Raw genomic sequence first — 21,349 nt, forward strand, 5'->3', positions numbered from 1 at the left:
ATAGCCTAGTATTATCCTGTCCCCAAAATTTAGGATAACTCATGTAATATACATGATTAAATCAACACAGTCAATATTTGAATAGTTACAATATGTAAATATTCAAATCGTAACCTAGACTGGTGGAACAAAGGAAGTGGAAATCCTGTTTGAAGATAGCCGCGCAAGCATTTTACAGGGCCCCAAATTCAGGTTCATCGATATGAACCCATGTAATGGGGAAATCACAACCACATTGTTATATGTGTATACATTCATTGCCTGCAAAGGTGTGCTATCTTTTTGCAAGGATCTCCTGTGCAGGAATTTTAAAAAAGCCGAAGTTTCAAGATTATAGGAGAAGCTCAATAAATAAATATTAATAAATAAAAATGTTTAGACAGTTTAAAAAAAGACTCGCACTAAGGATGCTAATACTGTCTGCCTACGTATAGGTTTTGTGGATCTCTCTGTAAGCCGGAAAAAACCAAAACCACCCAATGAAGATACATGAAGTACATGGATGACAGCATGAAGTTGTCCGTAGGCATCATAAAGTCTTTTCTTACATAGCAATGACCCCAAAATAAATCTGTGTTGAATGAGTGAAGTCCAGATATTCAGGGTGATTTGTTTTGGCCCACAAGCGAGCGCCTTTGTTCAGCTGGAAAACAGCCCCTTGATAAATCGATTCAAACCACAGTTTTTTATTGCTGGAGACCTCTTCGCAGACAGATTTGATGGATTTTAGCAGTTCCATCTCCGAGTTCAACTCTGAGGACCAGCAGGTGATGCTGTGGGTGAGCAGAAGAGATTTGCTGCAGGTGTCCTTGTGGAACAAAACCTGAGAGTAGACGAAGTACAACCCGGTAGAAGGCACGATAAGGGAGTTTTCGGTCTTATCCAGCTGCATGCCATTCTCCAGGATGGTAGGAATCACATCTGTAGTCCAATTCAGTTGTGGTGAAGTGTGGGAAGAAGCTGTGAAATAAAAGGAAATCAGTGTTAGGAAGAAGGACTGGTCAACTTAAAGAAGAATGAAGTCCTTGTACTGTACAAATGGTCCTTGACTTATAGCAGTTCGTTTAGTGACCCTTTGAAGTTACAACGGCACTGAAAAAAGTTACTCACGAGCGTTTTTCACACTTATGACCACACGTACGCTGCAGCATCCCCATGGACCTGTGATCCAAATTCAGATGCTTGGCATATTTAATGATGCTGGGATTGTGGGATCCCCTTTTTTTGACCTTCTGACAAGCAAAGTCAATATGGAAGCCAGACCATGTTACTGGCTTTACACCCATGTTACTAATTCAAGAACTGCAGTGATCGACTTAACAACTCTGGCAAGAAAGGTCGTAAAATGGGGGCAAAACTCATTTAACGACTGACTCACTTATAGAAACAGAAATCTGGGTCTCAATTGTGGTCCTAAGTTGAGAACTACCTGGGCCTGTTTCTGAGGCACAATTTCCCTCGGGTTCCTTCCAGGTGTGTTCAACTGCAGCTTTCACAAATCCCCTGGCTTCTAAGGTAGCCCATGAGTTTGTTGCAGCTGGTAGACTGAAATATCTGGAGGATACCAAGTTGGGGAAAGCTGCTATGAGATTTAGTGGTCCTGGGATGTCTTCAATGCCTTGGTGGGCTTGAGGGCACAAACCCAGGTCCTGCTTTGGGAAGCCTTCGGGCAACTTGACTTGAGTAAGGTTGACCTCACCAAATCTGATCGCTATTCCTACAGGAGAAAAGCTGTATTGCACAACTTCAACAGGGGTTTGCAAGGTTTTCTGAAGTAAAAGCATTCTGTGCTAAATGTCCTATGCCAGGGGTCTCCAATCTTGGTCCCTTTAAGACTTGTGGACTTCAACTCCCAGAGTTCCTCAAGTCCACAAGTCTTAAAGGGACCAAGATTGGAGACCCCTCTCCTATGCTATGGAAGACCCAGTTGCCCACTGAAACTCACTGGATGACTTTCTACTGAACATTCTCTCTCATCTTCAGCACTTAACATAATAAATAAGAAGTCTAAGACGGTTGGAGAGAATCATGGGCAAATTAAGGCAAGTCCAAACCATTAGTGTACAAATTTCCCCTTTCCTTCGTCTTAAGGTGTGGGTTTCATCCAACAGCTTCTTGTTGAGCACAGTCAATTGCAAGTGTGCCAGGAGCTCACTGTTACTGAAATGGCCCCGTATATCTCAAAAGTCTGCCTCTTTGCAAAATGTCACAAACGCTTCTTCTTTCCAAGCATTTTATTTTCATCAAATCAGAAAAACAGCGCATTGAAGCCCATCTGAATCTGAGGCCTAACTGAAGCCTGTCTCCAGCCACCACCACCCACCCCTTCTTTCAAGCAATTTAAAATATCTCCTCACCAACAGCATGGGCAGCTGGTTTTCCAGACCTTAAGGCTTGCACTTTCATTGTGGCGGGCAAATGATCTATAAAAATGAAAGAAAAAGACAGCGTCAGATAATGCCTGAAAATCAATCACTTTCATCAGAACGAGATGCTGTGTGTTCTATAGCTGGCTAGAGAATTGATATATCGATATATTCCAACTGTCCGTGACAAGCAAATAAATATTCCAATTAATTCCTGCCTTCTGATCATCTTCCCTCAAGAATTGGGAAGATGCTAAATCCATATACTTAAGTATTAAGCATTGAGTTTTTAGCGAGAGATATATGTTGGTTGTGGGCTATGTCTCAATTCTGGCCACTCCCAATCAGAATAGTAAAGATCCAAGCTGAGCAGAAATGAAGGAATTTAAGATAGTAATAGATCTATGGAGCATCAAGCTGGAAAACGATACACAGTTTACTACTGCATTGGAAAAACTTTCTTAAGGAAATAAGATTGCTTAGAAACACTTACCAGAAAATGAATTTCCCTGCAGTTTAGAGTCCTGGAAAAGAAATGGGGAAAAGAAATTAATAAGGATGATGCAGTAACACCACTACTATTATTAATGCAATTATTGTATTCATTGTCTTTAAAAAATGGTAGTTCTAAATCAGTGGTGGGATTCAAGTAATTTAACAATCGGTTCTCCGCCCTAATGATTTCTTCCAACAACCAGTTTGCCAAACTGCTCAGAAAGTTAACAACCGGTTCTCCCGAAGTGGTGCGAACTGACTGAATCCCACCACTGTTTCTAAATGTCGGTTAAATAAGCACGCCTGAAATGTGAGATTAACAGAAGAAAACCCTGCAAACACATAGAAAACTAGAGATAGGCATTCTTTATTCAATGGGCCCATGGGTGTAAAGATCCACTTGGCCTCCAGAAAGATTACGGAACACTTATTGTACAGGTAAATTCTACATGCCTCCAACAAGTGGCTGATTGAGCAATAAATTGTTGCATAAAATAAGTATCTGGGGAGAGTAATATCTATCTACCTTCTATCTATCTATCTATCTATCTATCTATCTATCTATCTATCTATCTATCTATCTACCTACTATCTATCTATCTATCTATCTATCTATCTATCTATCTATCTATCTATCTATCTATCTATCTATCTATCTATCTATCTATCTATCTATCTATCTATCTATCTATCTCTTATCTATCTATATCTATCTATCTATCTCTTATCTATCTATCTATCTATCTATCTATCTATCTATCTATCTATCTATCTATCTATCTATCTATCTATCTATCTATCTATCTCTTTACCATCTCTCTCATCTTTTAAATTCCTTTTATTGGAAATATTTTAAGCCAACAATGTTTACCATCAGCTTTCCATTATTTATTCTTTAAAATTTCAAATGTTAGACTTATATGCTGGGGTGGGGGGGGGAGTTAATTTAGTGCAGAATGTAGCATTAGCATAATCTTTCTCATAATTTTCATCCTCCTCCAAATAGAGCTGTTTGCTTTTTCCTTCCTCTATTCAGAAGATTTTTAATCCGTCTCCCCCGTCTCATTTCACGACAAGCACCCTTCGAAACCTTTCCAATAGCCACTCGCTCTCCACCCATCTCGTCTTTTAACTCACCTGCTTTTCGGACAACCCAAATGCGTCCAGTTGCAAGAGGGCAAAGACGGTTACGGCTCCAATCAGAAGCAAGAAGGAACAAATGCTGAGACACTTCCAGTGGTTGTTTTTCGGAGACGGCTCCCGGATGACAACGATGCTCCCTTTCTCCATATCGTGCACCAGTTGCTCGGAGCTCATGGTGGATGGTTGGGCTTTAGAAAAAGGCAGAGCAATTCTGTCACTGGACGTGGTGAAAAGTTAATTCTCTTTCAAGCAAATAGAAGCTCCCTGGGGTTTATTTTTTCTTTTCTTTCTTTCTCAGGTTGATTTCACGGGCGCTGCTGCTGCTTAAATTTAGACTGCTTCGAAAATTCAGCCACCAGTCAAAAGAAAGAAGCAGTGGTAGATGATTCTTGCAGATGAAAAAGAGTCCTTTTAGCTGTTTGGGTTGACTTGTAGCCTCCTTGGAATTCACTTGAGGGATATTGTTGCTGCTCCCCACCCTTTTTTTCTTCTTCTTTGAGCTCTTCTTTCTCTCTGCTGTTTACTCAGAGGAGGCTTCACTGTTTGGACACCCTTGTCGCAGCTTCCTTTTTAAACCCTTCTGAAAGCGAAGTCCCGTATTGTCCCCGCCCACATCTAGCAACTCATGAGCAAGAGGAAAAAAGTAGAAAGAGGAAACAGAGGTTACTGAAAAAGCCTACGAAACGTATTGGAATCTGACTGAGGTTGGTACTTTCAGATGGCAGGCCCACACCCCGCCCGATTTTTTTTTTGGCCGGGTTTGTTCCTAAGACTGGAAGAGCAGGTTATTTAATGAGTGTGATAAATAAATCCACTCTTTCTTTTCCAGGCTAAGTCAACAGATGGCAGGGATACGATAGGAGAGGAGTTTCAAAAGAGGTACCAGTTGTGTAGGTATCTGACTCTTTGATAGAGCTCCTTCCTTTGTATTTCTGTGCAGGATATTTCTAGACAAGCTGAGGAAGGTTAGCGGAGAACCATTATGTGGTGCTTGCAGTTATCAACATGCTGGCAGCATCTTCCTTGGTGCTTACGAGCTTCAGGATTCCCTGATTTTCTTTTCTTTTTTTTTTACATTTTTTTTTTCAAGGGGCCAACTGGACTTTCTGGTTTTCCTCTGAAGACGTTTCGCTTCTCATCCAAGAAAGCTTCTGAGCTGAAGAAGCTTCTTGGATGAGAAGTGAAATGTCTTCAGAGGAAAACCAGAAAGTCCAGTTAGACACCGTTTCCCACAATCACTTCTGTAGACTTCAAAGGGTTCCAATAAACCTCGTTAGAGAATAAAAACGATTCACAGATGCAGCTACTCTATTTGGACACACGCACCTCCAAAATACAAATGCAACCAGAGACGGTGGTGATTATTTAAGAAAGCAGAGGTCATGCAAGGGACCGGTCAAATTTGGGATAAGTTGATGCTTTGTACATCCTCTTCTAAGTCGGTGGAAACACCTAAAACTTATTTTCAAAATCCCAAATGTGTTTATTGCTCCCTCCTCCAACTATGACAACCCCTGGAATAGATGCAGAGGTGTTCTGCAGAACGTGATCCAGAAAAAGTCAAGATGGCGACTATGATGATGTAATCAAAGATCTGCCTGTTTTTAAATCTGCATCTCCCTTAAAAATGGGCGGAACTTTGATCGCAACACTGTGGAAAGCACCTTGATTTTTTTTTATTTTTTTTTTTGGACCGTGGCTGTGCCTTGGAGGGAGAGCAAAAGCATTTCTACTGAAATTAGGTAAGCTTTTCTGAGTGATTTAGGAGCCTCTTAGGTCCAAATATATAAATAAATCACACTTCATCATCACTCACTTTCCCATTCTGAACATCCACCTGAGATGAGTTGACTATATAAATTTGAGTAATATAATAATATTCTGAGGTGCACTGGGTAGCTGGTTCCCCCTTAATAAAAACATTTATTAATTCAATGAACGTGTCTGTTATATAACTCCCATACTGGACATTAGCTGTTATCATGTTAAGATAATAATCTTAAGGCTAGTATCTTTCTCTTTGCACAACTCCCCTTGAATCTAACGCTCTGGAATTTGACAGGGATTCCAGACTGTTATATTAGAGTGACATGGATTCCAGAGTGTTAGAAGCATCACCAGAAGGTGCGGCAATTGCTGTACTTTTGCCATTGCTATACTTTTCAGCATAGCTCATCTTCTAATCATACATTTATGGGCACTTAAAAATCAGAATACAGCTGTAAGGGACATTGGAGGTCTTCTAGTCCAGCCCCCTGCTCAAGCAGGAGACCCTATAATATTTCAGTCAAGTCCAGTCTCTTCTTAAAAACCTACAATGATGGCCCACGGTTTCTGAAGGCAAAGTTGTTCCATTAGTTAATTGTCCTCCCTGTTAGGAAGTTTCTCCTTAATTCCAGGTTGCTTCTCTCTTTGATTAGTTTCCAACCACTGTTTCTTGTCCTGCCCTCCGGTGCTTTGGAAAATAAAATAAATAAAATGATATTAGCCAAGCATGGTCTGAATAACCCAAATAGATGTTTATAAAATTTGACAACTTTCAATTTCTCATTAGCTTTCTGGCGAATGATCAACTTGATTAAGAACAAAAATTCTACAACTCTTCGTGGGTGAGCCCTAACAACTCTCCACGTGAGTCGATGAGAGAACCAATTCCCACCCCCACCCCAAATTATTCCTCTAAAACAAGAGACTATTGTATGTTAGATTGGACTACATCAGGGGTGAAATCCAGTAGGTTCCGTCAGATTCTGGAGAACCGGTAGTAGAAATTTTGAGTTGTTTGGACACACGCACCTCCAAAATACAAATGCAACCAGAGACGGTGGTGATTATTTAAGAAAGCAGAGGTCATGCAAGGGACCGGTCAAATTTGGGATAAGTTGATGCTTTGTACATCCTCTTCTAAGTCGGTGGAAACACCTAAAACTTATTTTCAAAATCCCAAATGTGTTTATTGCTCCCTCCTCCAACTATGACAACCCCTGGAATAGATGCAGAGGTGTTCTGCAGAACGTGATCCAGAAAAAGTCAAGATGGCGACTATGATGATGTAATCAAAGATCTGCCTGTTTTTAAATCTGCATCTCCCTTAAAAATGGGCGGAACTTTGATCGCAACACTGTGGAAAGCACCTTGATTTTTTTTTATTTTTACATTTTTTTTCAAGGGCCAACTGGACTTTCTGGTTTTCCTCTGAAGACGTTTCGCTTCTCATCCAAGAAAGCTTCTGAGCTGAAGAAGCTTCTTGGATGAGAAGTGAAATGTCTTCAGAGGAAAACCAGAAAGTCCAGTTGGATACCGTTTCCCACAATCACTTCTGTAGCCTTCAAAGGGTTCCAATAAACCTCGTTAGAGAATAAAAACGATTCACAGATGCAGCTACTCTATTTGGACACACGCACCTCCAAAATACAAATGCAACCAGAGACGGTGGTGATTATTTAAGAAAGCAGAGGTCATGCAAGGGACCGGTCAAATTTGGGATAAGTCGATGCTTTGTACATCCTCTTCTAAGTCGGTGGAAACACCTAAAACTTATTTTCAAAATCCCAAATGTGTTTATTGCTCCCTCCTCCAACTATGACAACCCCTGGAATAGATGCAGAGGTGTTCTGCAGAACGTGATCCAGAAAAAGTCAAGATGGCGACTATGATGATGTAATCAAAGATCTGCCTGTTTTTAAATCTGCATCTCCCTTAAAAATGGGCGGAACTTTGATCGCAACACTGTGGAAAGCACCTTGATTTTTTTTTTCAAGGGCCAACTGGACTTTCTGGTTTTCCTCTGAAGACGTTTCGCTTCTCATCCATGAAAGCTTCTGAGCTGAAGAAGCTTCTTGGATGAGAAGTGAAATGTCTTCAGAGGAAAACCAGAAAGTCCAGTTAGACACCGTTTCCCACAATCACTTCTGTAGACTTCAAAGGGTTCCAATAAACCTCGTTAGAGAATAAAAACGATTCACAGATGCAGCTACTCTATTTGGACACACGCACCTCCAAAATACAAATGCAACCAGAGACGGTGGTGATTATTTAAGAAAGCAGAGGTCATGCAAGGGACCGGTCAAATTTGGGATAAGTTGATGCTTTGTACATCCTCTTCTAAGTCGGTGGAAACACCTAAAACTTATTTTCAAAATCCCAAATGTGTTTATTGCTCCCTCCTCCAACTATGACAACCCCTGGAATAGATGCAGAGGTGTTCTGCAGAACGTGATCCAGAAAAAGTCAAGATGGCGACTATGATGATGTAATCAAAGATCTGCCTGTTTTTAAATCTGCATCTCCCTTAAAAATGGGCGGAACTTTGATCGCAACACTGTGGAAAGCACCTTGATTTTTTTTTTTACATTTTTTTTCAAGGGCCAACTGGACTTTCTGGTTTTCCTCTGAAGACGTTTCGCTTCTCATCCATGAAAGCTTCTGAGCTGAAGAAGCTTCTTGGATGAGAAGTGAAATGTCTTCAGAGGAAAACCAGAAAGTCCAGTTAGACACCGTTTCCCACAATCACTTCTGTAGACTTCAAAGGGTTCCAATAAACCTCGTTAGAGAATAAAAACGATTCACAGATGCAGCTACTCTATTTGGACACACGCACCTCCAAAATACAAATGCAACCAGAGACGGTGGTGATTATTTAAGAAAGCAGAGGTCATGCAAGGGACCGGTCAAATTTGGGATAAGTTGATGCTTTGTACATCCTCTTCTAAGTCGGTGGAAACACCTAAAACTTATTTTCAAAATCCCAAATGTGTTTATTGCTCCCTCCTCCAACTATGACAACCCCTGGAATAGATGCAGAGGTGTTCTGCAGAACGTGATCCAGAAAAAGTCAAGATGGCGACTATGATGATGTAATCAAAGATCTGCCTGTTTTTAAATCTGCATCTCCCTTAAAAATGGGCGGAACTTTGATCGCAACACTGTGGAAAGCACCTTGATTTTTTTTTGATTTTTTTTTTTTGGGCACCGTGGCTGTGCCTTGGAGGGAGAGCAAAAGCATTTCTATTGAAATTAGGTAAGCTTTTCTGAGTGATTTAGGAGCCTCTTAGGTCCAAATATATAAATATTCTGAGGTGCACTGGGTAGCTGGTTCCCCCTTAATAAAAACATTTATTAATTCAATGAACGTGTCTGTTATACAACTCCCATACTGGACATTAGCTGTTATCATGTTAAGATAATAATCTTAAGGCTAGTAATCTTTCTCTTTGCACAACTCCCCTTGAATCTAACACTCTGGAATTTGACAGGGATTCCAGACTGTTATATTAGAGTGACATGGATTCCAGAGTGTTAGAAGCATCACCAGAAGGTGCGGCAATTGCTGTACTTTTGCCATTGCTATACTTTTCAGCATAGCTCATCTTCTAATCATACATTTATGGGCACTTAAAAATCAGAATACAGCTGTAAGGGACATTGGAGGTCTTCTAGTCCAGCCCCCTGCTCAAGCAGGAGACCCTATAATATTTCAGTCAAGTCCAGTCTCTTCTTAAAAACCTACAATGATGGCCCACGGTTTCTGAAGGCAAAGTTGTTCCATTAGTTAATTGTCCTCCCTGTTAGGAAGTTTCTCCTTAATTCCAGGTTGCTTCTCTCTTTGATTAGTTTCCAACCACTGTTTCTTGTCCTGCCCTCCGGTGCTTTGGAAAATAAATAAATAAAATGATATTAGCCAAGCATGGTCTGAATAACCCAAATAGATGTTTATAAAATTTTGAGTGATGGCCAAATGTCCAGTACTTGCCCCTATTAATGCCCCCAAAAATAGTGACATGACACCCAGCAGATATATCATGGGAGCATCAGTTCCTATTTGTCTGATGAGAAACTCGGTAGTGAAAAAAAATTGGACTACATGTAATGGTATGTGGGAAAGATGGGAGAGAGGGGGGAGAGATGATGCCTAGGGGATGGTGGCTCAGCAGACTAAGCCTGTCTGTTATTAACACAGCTGCTTGCAATTACTGCAAGTTCAAGTCCCACCAGGCCCAAGGTTGACTCAGCCTTCCATCCTTTATAAGGTAGGTAAAATGAGGACCCAGATTGTTGAGGGTAATAAAAGTTGACTTTGTATATAACATACAAATGGATGAAGACTATTGCTTAACACTGTGTAAGCCGCCCTGAGTCTTCGGAGAAGGGCGGGATATAAATTCAAAAAAAATGAAAAGACATAGGCCACAGCTGAATGGAACAAGAGGTAGAACAAGAGGCTCAGAAATGACCTTCCCTAGTTTTTTCAGGCTGTAAAGAAAACGGTGAGAGATTTGTCCTTTCAGACTTGCCAGATTGTCAGTCTTGCAAGGTAGACACGGCAGGAAATACGACTAGATGTGTTCATTCTACTTTAAGGCTGAATTAGTCGAATCTTCTAAATGAGATTAGTATGCAGTCTCATTTGCAAAGGCCAATGCTGCTTGGAGCTGCTGAGAATCTATCCGAAAGGTTTCGATCTGATCTATCACCCTATGGTAGTATTGCATCCCAGCTTCTTCTATTCATTAACCATTGATGTTTAGAACGTAACACCGACCATAAGAACTGGCCGGGTCACATTTATAACCCAGCTATCCAAGGGTACCCATATTGACTAGTGCAGGGGTCTGCAAACTTGGCTCTTTTAAGACTTGTGGACTTCAACTCCCAGACTTCCTCAGCCAGCTGGCTGAGGAAGTCTAGTCCAGATAATTTTGAAATTGCCAAGGGTCAGAAACGCTGCCTTAGACCTATCCATTCCGTCTCACATAACTGGAAAATATAAGTTATTTCGTTTCATCTGGAAATTTGAGTGATGGCCAAATGTCCAGTACTTGCCCCCTATTAATGCCCCCCCCCAAAAAATAGTGACATGACACCCAGCAGATATATCATGGGAGCATCAGTTCCTATTTGTCTGATGAGAAACTCTGTAGGGATAAAATTTGAGTGCAAGACATTTTGCAAATTTTGCTCAATTTGGGTTTACCAGTGTGGAAAATCCCTGATTCTCTACCTTCAATTACTTCACCAAAGGATTTTCCCTTATTCCTTTCTGACTTCATGATTTGGCTGAAGAAATAGGAGTTACTACTTCATTTTTTCATGTTTCCAAGTTGGGTTGGATTTTGAAAGTGAAACCAGAAACTGTTGAGGAAGAAAGTTCTGTGAATTCCATTTTATTCTTTGGCTGGCTTGGGTGTTTTGTTTTGTTTTTCTGAGTTAACCATTTATTCATCCAGGTTCGACTGTTTTACCTTAAGTTTTTAAAACAGAGTTCTCTCAAGGGAACTAACAATTTGGAACACCATAGAAATGAATCAACATGTACATACTGTTAATCCCTTCTCCAATCCACAAGGAATTTAGAGAAATGTAAGAAAGATTTTAGATTAAGTCAAAGACCTAGTAATATTTGCTAGTCTTTTCATCAGGGAAGGACCATATTACATATACATATAAATACCATATTATATATTACATATATAATATATATTACATATACATATAAATTATATAATATATATATACTATATAATATTATATAATATATATTACATATACATATAAATACCATATTACATATACAAGAGCAAACAATAGATTTAAATTTAATGTTAACCGCTCCAATCTTGATTGCCGAAAATATGACTTCAGTAACAGAGTTATTAATGCTTGGAATACACTACCTGACTCTGTAGTCTCTTCCCAAAATCCCCAAAGCTTTAATCAAAAACTGTCTACTATTGACCTCACCCCATTCCTAAGAGGAGTATAAGGGGCGTGCATAAGAGCACAAACGTGCCTACCGTTCCTGTCCTACTGTTGCTTCATGCTTATACTTATGTATGGTGTTATGACAAATAAATAAAATGATATTAGCCAAGCATGGTCTGAATAACCCAAATAGATGTTTATAAAATTTGACAACTTTCAATTTCTCATTAGCTTTCTGGCGAATGATCAACTTGATTAAGAACAAAAATTCTACAACTCTTCGTGGGTGAGCCCTAACAACTCTCCACGTGAGTCGATGAGAGAACCAATTCCACCCCACCCCAAATTATTCCTCTAAAACAAGAGACTACTGTATGTTAGATTGGACTACATCAGGGTGAAATCCAGTAGGTTCCGTCAGGTTCTGGAGAACCGGTAGTAGAAATTTTGAGTGATGGCCAAATGTCCAGTACTTGCCCCTATTAATGCCCCCAAAAATAGTGACATGACACCCAGCAGATATATCATGGGAGCATCAGTTCCTATTTGTCTGATGAGAAACTCTGTAGGGATAAAATTTGACAACTTTCAATTTCTCATTAGCTTTCTGGCGAATGATCAACTTGATTAAGAACAAAATTCTGGCAGTTGAAGTCCAGATAATCTTGAAATTGCCAAGGGTCAGAAACGCTGCCTTAGACCTATTCATTCCGTCTCACATAACTGGAAAATATAAGTTATTTCGTTTCATCTGGAAATTTGAGTGATGGCCAAATGTCCAGTACTTGCCCCCTATTAATGCCCCCCCCCAAAAAAAATTAGTGACATGACACCCAGCAGATATATCATGGGAGCATCAGTTCCTATTTGTCTGATGAGAAACTCTGTAGGGATAAAATTTGGGTGCAAGAAGTTTTGCAAATTTTGCTCAATTTGGGTTTACCAGTGTGGAAAATCCCTGATTCTCTACCTTCAATTACTTCACCAAAGGATTTTCCCTTATTCCTTTCTGACTTCATGATTTGGCTGAAGAAATAGGAGTTACTACTTCATTTTTTTATGTTTCCAAGTTGGGTTGGATTTTGAAAGTGAAACCAGAAACTGTTGAGGAAGAAAGTTCTGTGAATTCCATTCTATTCTTTGGCTGGCTTGGGTGTTTTGTTTTGTTTTTCTGAGTTAACCATTTATTCATCCAGGTTCAACTGTTTTACCTTAAGTTTTTAAAACAGAGTTCTCTCAAGGGAACTAACAATTTGGAACACCATAAAAATGAATCAACATGTACATACTGTTAATCCCTTCTCCAATCCACAAGGAATTTAGAGAAATGTAAGAAAGATTTTAGATTAAGTCAAAGGCCTAGTAATGTTTGCTAGTCTTTTCATCAGGGAAGGACCATATTACATATACATATAAATACCATATTATATATTACATATATAATATATATTACATATACATATAAATTATATAATATATATATACTATATAATATTATATAATATATATTACATATACATATAAATACCATATTACATATACAAGAGCAAACAATAGATTTAAACTTAATGTTAACCGCTCCAATCTTGATTGCAGAAAATATGACTTCAGTAACAGAGTTGTTAATGCTTGGAATACACTACCTGACTCTGTGGTCTCTTCTCAAACTCCCAAAAACTTTAACCAAAAACTGTCTACTATTGACCTCACCCCATTCCTAAAAGGACTATAAGGGGCGTGCATAAGAGCACAAACGTGCCTACCGTTCCTGTCCTACTGTTGCTTCATGCTTATACTTATGTATGGTGTTATGACAAATAAATAAAATAAATAAATAAAATCTATGGTCCTCCAGCCATCCCCAGCCCTTTTTTCCCCCACTACAAGTCAAAAAATATGTTTTCTGACTTGGTTAGGCTTCTCTCTTTCTCCCTCTTTTTTTCCTTTTTTTAAACAAGTTTATTGACAACCTTGTCTTTTTTAAAAAATAAATAAATTAAAAATTGAAAAGTCAAATTTAAAAATTAAAGTAAAAATGTAAAAATTAAAGTAAGAATTTAAAAATTAAAGTAAAAATTTAAAAATTAAAGTAATACTTTTTTCAAGGATAGGTCAGGAAAAATAGTTACCGTATATACTCGAATATAAGCCGATCCGAGTATAAGCCGAGGTCCCCAATTTTACCCCAAAAACTGGGGTAAACTGGGGACTCGAGTATAAGCCGAGGGTGGGAAATGAGGCACCTACCGGTTGAAACCCTCCTCCCTCAGCTGAGAAGGCTGGCGGCTCCCCGCCCGCCCTCTCACTGCACCGGCAGGGCTTCCCAAAATGTGAAAAAAGAAAAAAACAACTCGAGTATAAAAAAAAACTCAGTATAAGCCCGTTTTCAGCACAAAAAACGTGCTGAAAAACTCGGCTTATACTCGAGTATATACGGTAAATCTGTCCTTCCTTCCTCCCTCCCTCCCTCCCTCCCTCCCTCCCTCATAGAAAGAAACTTTCCTTTATTATCCATTATCTAGCAGTTGCCTTTATTGATCCTCACCTACACACAGAAATATTTCCAAATTAAGGCAACTTCAGGTAGTTCTTGAATTTTGATGGCAACAGAGCCTGCCCCATTATGGTTGCAAGTTATGCTGGCCATTAAGTGAGATGGTCTTGGTTAACGACCCCACTCCATGCTCTCCCTGATGCAGCCATTAAGCGAACCCACAGCTCATTAAGCAGAGCACGGGATGCCTCAAGGGGGAGACCCTGGGAGGCCTAGTGCAGGCCCTAGCCCTTTATCTCGGGCCTATCAAGTCCCTCCTCCACTCCTTGAGACACCTTGTGCTCCATTCTGCTTTTCGGGGTTCCTGCAGGCTTTGGGCCTGACGCCCTTACTCAGTGTCCATAAGCTTTTGGTCTGCTCCAAACTCAGCCACTTAGCCACCCAAGGAAATCTACAGCCAGGCAGTAGAAGTTACTTGGTATCATTATTATGATTATTATTACTCTGCTTTTTTTTCATGTACACTGAGAGCTTCTGCATCAGAGACTTCTTTGTGTGTCCAATCATACTTGGCAAAATAAAGTATTCTACTCTACTCTACTCTACTCTACTCTACTCTACTCTACTCTATTCTACTCCACTCCACTCCTGTTCTGTTCTGTTCTGTTCTGTTCCACCCCACCCCATCCTACGGTACAACTCCTACTCCTATTCTTTGCATCAAATGTTCAAAGTAGGATAATTTGAACCTGGTCATTTGTGCCTCAAGAGGAAACTCTGGATTTATTTGTTTAGTGGTCCATCATTTGGGGTTTTTTGGGCTGTCCACAGTATTCTCCGGGGTCTTTTCCAACATTAAAGTTCTAAGGTATCAATATTCTTCCTATCGGTCTCTTTACAGTCCAACTTCCACTTCCAGAGTTTAAGGATGTTTGCACGATTCCAATTCTTTGCAGGTAACAAAACACAGCACGGCCTTTGAATATTTTACTATTTATTGTATTTATTTTAGTTATTAAATTTTTATGCTTCCCATCTCTCCTACCAGGTGACTCGGGTTGGCTTACAAGTTATAAAACAGGTCAACGTAATTAATATGTTAAAACATTAAAGCTGCCCAAATTAAAATAGTATTAAAAACTGTACTAAAAACACAACTAAGAGATTTAAAAGACAGATGGGGCAGGGATGAGGTCTTCTTACCCTGCCAACCACCTCCAGGGGTGAATACCTTTCCTCGGGGTCTTGAACACTGCATGGCTCATCCCGCCGGTGGAACCGCTAATGGCTGAACATCGCGCACCTCTTCTTGCTGGTGGATCTGCTCGCGGCAGAACGCCGGGAGGCTTGTTGCACGGATGGAGCTGCTCACGGCACAAAGCAGCGAGGCTTGTCCTGCCAGTGGAGCTACTCCTGGCAAAATGCTGCGAGTCTTGTCTTGCTGGTGCCGCCGTTCACATACGACAAAACAATACACAACGCACCATCTAGTTGCAAGCGGCTCCATCAGCGAGATGAAATAAGCGGGTGCAGTGTGCGTGGGGCACCTCCATCCTATCCCCTCCCTAGCTTGATTTTTACACCTGAGTCCGGTGGTGGGATTCAAATAATTTAACAATCAGTTCTCTGCCCTAATGACCAGCTGGGTAGGCGTGGCTTGGTGGTCATGTGACCATGTGGGTGTGGCCAACTCAGCATCACTCACGTCGATGGGTGCTTCGCCTTAGCTGTTACAATGTAATACGGGTTAAGCCGAGAGGCAGTTTCTATAAGCAGGGCAATAAAGATTAGGCTAGAAATACCACCAGAATGTTTCCTTCCTGCCTTCCTTACAGGATTAGCCCTGTAAAGTTAGAAAAAAACAAAAGGAGATTTCTTCCAAGAACCGGTTCTCTAAACTGCTTAGAAAGTTAACAACCGGTTCTCCCGAATAGTGCAAACCGGCTGAATACCACCGCTGCCTGCACCTCACCCCACCTCATACAGCCAGATGTGGGCGGGTCTTAACTAGGGCTTATTTTTGAGGTAAGGCTTATATTAGGTGTGAAAATCACACACTAGGGCTTGTTTTTAGGGTAGGTTGTATTTTCAAGGAAACACATTATTGTTGTTGTTGTTGTTATTGTTATCATCATCATCTTTTATTCATTAAACATGAAAATCAGTGAACTGAACATTTAAAAATGTGTCACAAATATCATTGATTGGCGCTGAAGGTTGATATGGGTTGCTACCAGCAACCTAGGTATCAACCAAGGATCTTAAAATGTACGATGTTCTAAGTAGCGCAATATTTTGCAGTTCCACTGGTCTTATTGCAGGAAGCTGCAATTTGTTGATGTACTTTGTAAAATTCTTGGACATGGCACCAAGTGCCCTGATGACAATGGATTTCATTGTAGTAGTTGTTGTTGTTGTTATCTCTTTTATTATTATTATTATATGTTATGGGCCATTTAATTGCACTTCTGTTACAGTGATTTTACAGTTGGTTATTTTGTTTTTATTTATACTATGCGTGATAAAGCAATTTGCTACAACTTCCTGTGATTGCCCAAGATGGCTTGAGTCCTCGTACTTTTTTTAGAAATCACGAAATGCTATCAACCGGATGGAAAAGAAAGATTTTATGACAAAACATCATTCTCTCCTGAAAACTGAAACTCTGGAATGTGGAAGTTGGCTGACTTGTAGCTTTTGTAGCTGCCTGAAAAATGAAAGTGAGAATGGAATTTCCCATAGTGGAACTCGCATTTCTGTGCTCAAACTTCCTTGTTAACAACACTGAAGAAAAATGATATTAACTCCTTTTTCTCTTTCCTCAATAGCTTGTTATCAGTATATGTTATTTATATATAGCAAGTTCAATATGGGAATTCCTTTGAACTGTAAAAAATAACAAACAGGTAAATCCAATAGATATAATCAAACAAGAGTACAAATAAAAACAATACTGCTGTTTAAAATAAAATTATGGATAATGTCCAGTTACGTCCTTGCCCAATTTATTGAAAATTGCTAGAGAATTGCTCTTATAAAAGAGAAAAAAAGATGCACTTTTATTCCTACATTTAAGGGATGCATCTTTGCAAATCAAATAGAAAACAAGTGTCCATCCTCTTCTGGAAGACGGTTTTTTTGGACCTCCCTTTTATTGGTGTTCACATATCTGACTGTCTGTGGAGATTCTCAGTCATCAGTTGTTGGTTTTTTTTTTTTAGAACTGAAGAAGCTTCTTGGATGAGAAGTGAAACATCTTCAAGGAAAAACAAAGAAGTCCAGTTGTCTTTAGAAAAAAAAGCACGAACTAAAGAAGCTTCTTGGATGAGAAGTGAAACATCTTCAAGGAAAAACAAAGAAGTCCAGTTGCCTTTAGAAGAAGAAAAAAGCACGAACTGAAGAAGCTTCTTGGACGAGAAGTGAAACTTCTTCAAGGAAAAACAAAGAAGTCCAGTTGCATTTAGAAGAAGAAAAAAGCACAAACTGAAGAAGCTTCTTGGACGAGAAGTGAAACTTCTTCAAGGAAAAACAAAGAAGTCCAGTTGTCTTTAGAAGAAGAAAAAAGCACGAACTGAAGAAGCTTCTTGGATGAGAAGCAAAACATCTTCAAGGAAAAACAAAGAAGTCCAGTTGCCTTTAGAAGAAGAAAAAAGCACGAACTGAAGAAGCTTCTTGGACGAGAAGTGAAACATCTTCAAGGAAAAACAAAGAAGTCCAGTTGTCTTTAGAAGAAGAAAAAAGCACGAACTGAAGAAGCTTCTTGGATGAGAAGCAAAACATCTTCAAGGAAAAACAAAGAAGTCCAGTTGCCTTTAGAAAAAAACAAAGAAGTCCAGTTGCCTTTAGAAGAAGAAAAAAGCACGAACTGAAGAAGCTTCTTGGACGAGAAGTGAAACTTCTTCAAGGAAAAACAAAGAAGTCCAGTTGTCTTTAGAAGAAGAAAAAAGCACGAACTGAAGAAGCTTCTTGGATGAGAAGCAAAACATCTTCAAGGAAAAACAAAGAAGTCCAGTTGCCTTTAGAAGAAGAAAAAAGCACGAACTGAAGAAGCTTCTTGGACGAGAAGTGAAACATCTTCAAGGAAAAACAAAGAAGTCCAGTTGTCTTTAGAAGAAGAAAAAAGCACGAACTGAAGAAGCTTCTTGGATGAGAAGCAAAACATCTTCAAGGAAAAACAAAGAAGTCCAGTAGCTTTTAGTGGGTGGGGGAAGCTATCTTTGGGATAGCTAGCTAGTCTTCATATTTCACTATCTGAAGCAACGAAGGAGATAGCTTCCTTTCACGGTCTGGATATGAAACCCAATTGTTCTGGCAGTGAAATCTCTCTTCAGCCTCCAGGCTCATCTGTTGTCAGAAGCCCGCAAGTTAATTTAGGTGACACCAGGTGACACCAGGGCGGCCACATCACAAGTCTTTCTCAACCTTGGCAACTTTAAGAGGTGTGGACTTCGACTCCTAGAATTTCCCAGCCAAGAATATAATGACTGTGTGCATGTGATTGTTTATTGAGCAAATTTCTGCACCGCCCATCTCCCTCAAAATAAAAGGAGTGATATATATATATATATATATTGATACGTGGGCACAAAGAGATATAAACTCTTTTTATAGAGCTTCCTTCCATCCTTCAAATGCAAAAGTATTTTCTAATTTTAAAAAGCGCTTCCCAGTGGAGAGAGAAGGAAAATCAGTAGATAGCTATATTGCTGTCACATATCTGGAATGTTCTATCTCAGTAGAGAGGTCTGATTGCAGCTGCAATTATAAACCTTACCATATTACAAGTATTATTTTTTTTAATGTGAAGAGAAAATATGGTACTTTAATTACTGGCTTCATGATTTATCTTTGGTCATATGTTATACATACTATCATATGCACGGGCCTATTAATAAAATTAAGTTTATATGTATTATAAACAGTGCATCTCTCATCTATTTTACACTAACATCTAAATATCTATTATCTCTCCCTCTCCCTCTATCTAATATTTTTTCTCTCTCGTCCCCTTCCTTCCTTCCTTCCTTCCTCCATCCATCCATCCATCCATCCATCCATCCATCCATCCATCCATCCATCCATCTATCTATCTATCTATCTATATATCTATCTATCTCTATTTATCATCTATCTATCTATCTATCTATCTATCTATCTATCTATCTATCTATCTATCTATCTATCTATCTATCTATCTATCTATCTATCTATCATCTATTCTTTCTCCTCCTCCCTCCCTCCCCCTCTTTCTCTCCTCAGACATTTATTTTAAGCTGCGGTTCCTCCACACTAAATCTGGCTAAGGATGTCAGCAAAACTTGATTGCTTAACACAGCTCTGGATATTTCCCAGGGCCTCAGAGGAAGTGATACAATGCCCATTTCCTGTTTCCTGATCCCTGATCTGAAACTCGAACCATTGCTACAAGGGAGAGGAAAGAGTGAATTTTCCTACGCCTAAAGGGTTGTCTCCATCTAGGCATCTCCCTGATTATGAAAGTACTAAATTAAAACTGTCACTCTCTCTCACACACAATGCACACATAGAGACTGTATATGCACTGGAAACTAATCCCAACTTAGGCACAAAGCTAACTGGGTGACACTGGGTCTCTCTCTCTCTCTCTCTCTTTCAAGCAGTCACTAGGCGTTAAAAACTGTCTTAAGGCAGAACCAGCACTCCACCTTACAGAAAATGAAGAGTCGGAGTGGCGCAATGGTTAGAATGCAGTATTGCAGGCTAACTCTGCCCACTGCTAGAAGTTCGATCCTGACCTGCTCAAGGTTGACTCAGCCTTCCATCCAGTGGTGGGCTGCTGCTGGTTCGGACTGGTTCGGGTGAACCGGTAGTTCCGACAGGGGCTGGGCCCGCCTACCTGCCCTGGCGCTATCACGTCCTATATAATCACCGCTTTTTTGATGCCGCGCACACAGTCACATTTTTTGGTTCTGGGCGAACCGGTTGTTACAGTATATGATGCCCACCTCTGCTTCCATCCTTCCGAGGTGGGTAAAATGAGGACCCACATAGTTGGGGGCAATGAACCGCTTAGAGAGGGCCGTAAAGCACTGTGAAGTGGTATATAAGTCTAAGGGTTATTGCTATCGCTACATATAATACTATAATAATAAATCAGAACTGTCAATATAGGAGATTTCATTAAATACATGTGTGTGTGTGTTTCTATATATACTGGTAGTCCTTAACTTACAACAGTTCATTTAGTGACCGTTACAATGGCACTGAAAAAGTCACTTATGACCATTTTTAACAGTTTTTAACCTTTGCAGCAGCCCCCCATGATCATGTGATTAAAATTCAGATGCTTGGCAACTGGTTCATACTTATGACCACTGCTGTGCCCCAAAGTCACGTGACTGCCTTTTGCGACCTTCTGACAAGCAAAGTCAATAGGTTACAACTGGGTTACTATCAACTGCGGTGATTCATTTAACAGCTGTGGCAAGAAATGTTGTAAAATGGGGCAGAAACAGAAATGTCGGGTTCAAATGTGCTCATAAGTCAAGGACTACCTCTATACAGAGAGAGTGCTCAAGACTGGAATATCAGATCTTTAACTTGCTTTCTGATCTCAGCAATGGAATTCCTTTCTTATCCCTGTGCTGGCCGACACTTTCTTTCTCCTTTCATTCAGTTGTGTGTGATTCTCAGAATCTGCCTGGACGTTCCTGCAGTTTTTTTGGAGAAGTTTTCTAAAACTGGTCTGCCATCGCCTCTTCTTAAGGACTGGGACAAAGTGACTTGCTCAAGGTCACCTAGATGGCTTTGTGCCTAAGGTGGGATAGGAACTCACCGTCTCCCTGTTTTTAGCCTGATGCCTCATTGCTACGTCAAACTGGTTCTTAGCTTTATAAATTTAAGTTTCTGTCATAGTTTGAGATCTGTTTGGTTAAAAAGAGACAGTTGGATATTTCTATCTGGAGAGTAATGTTATCCCTTCTTCCATTGAATCCTAAGAGGTGTATATAGCTTAAATAAGTTTTTAGAGGTTGTGTAAATTATTGATTTTTAAAAAATTGTAATTGCATTTCAATCCACTCTTTTGCTTTTTTAAAAAAATCTTAGCTGAATTATATTTCTACATTTGGGAGTTGTTAAGGTGGGATATAATTTAATAAATCATCAGTAC

At 39.8% G+C, this 21,349-nt stretch overlaps 1 protein-coding gene and 1 long non-coding RNA gene across 2 annotated transcripts; one reads left to right on the forward strand and one right to left on the reverse strand.

The window, feature by feature from the left end:
• Window positions 1–368: 368 nt before the first annotated feature.
• Window positions 369–4,603, reverse strand: LOC131189607 (tumor necrosis factor-like). Its single transcript, XM_058165803.1, has 4 exons — window positions 3,999–4,603; window positions 2,860–2,890; window positions 2,358–2,423; window positions 369–960 (listed from the first exon to the last, which is right to left on the reverse strand). Exons 1-4 carry the CDS (start codon window positions 4,176–4,178, stop codon window positions 545–547), a joined length of 693 nt encoding a protein of 230 aa, XP_058021786.1. The 5' UTR covers window positions 4,179–4,603; the 3' UTR covers window positions 369–544.
• Window positions 4,604–4,633: 30 nt separating this feature from the next.
• LOC131189610 (uncharacterized) lies at window positions 4,634–20,944 on the forward strand. Its single transcript, XR_009153082.1, has 3 exons — window positions 4,634–4,708; window positions 4,834–4,894; window positions 20,855–20,944. It is a non-coding gene; the product is annotated as an uncharacterized LOC131189610 (long non-coding RNA).
• The last annotated feature ends 405 nt before the right edge of the window (window positions 20,945–21,349 follow it).

The sequence above is a fragment of the Ahaetulla prasina genome, chromosome 2 (genome assembly GCF_028640845.1).
Source record: "Ahaetulla prasina isolate Xishuangbanna chromosome 2, ASM2864084v1, whole genome shotgun sequence".
Taxonomy (NCBI): Eukaryota; Metazoa; Chordata; class Lepidosauria; order Squamata; family Colubridae; genus Ahaetulla; species Ahaetulla prasina.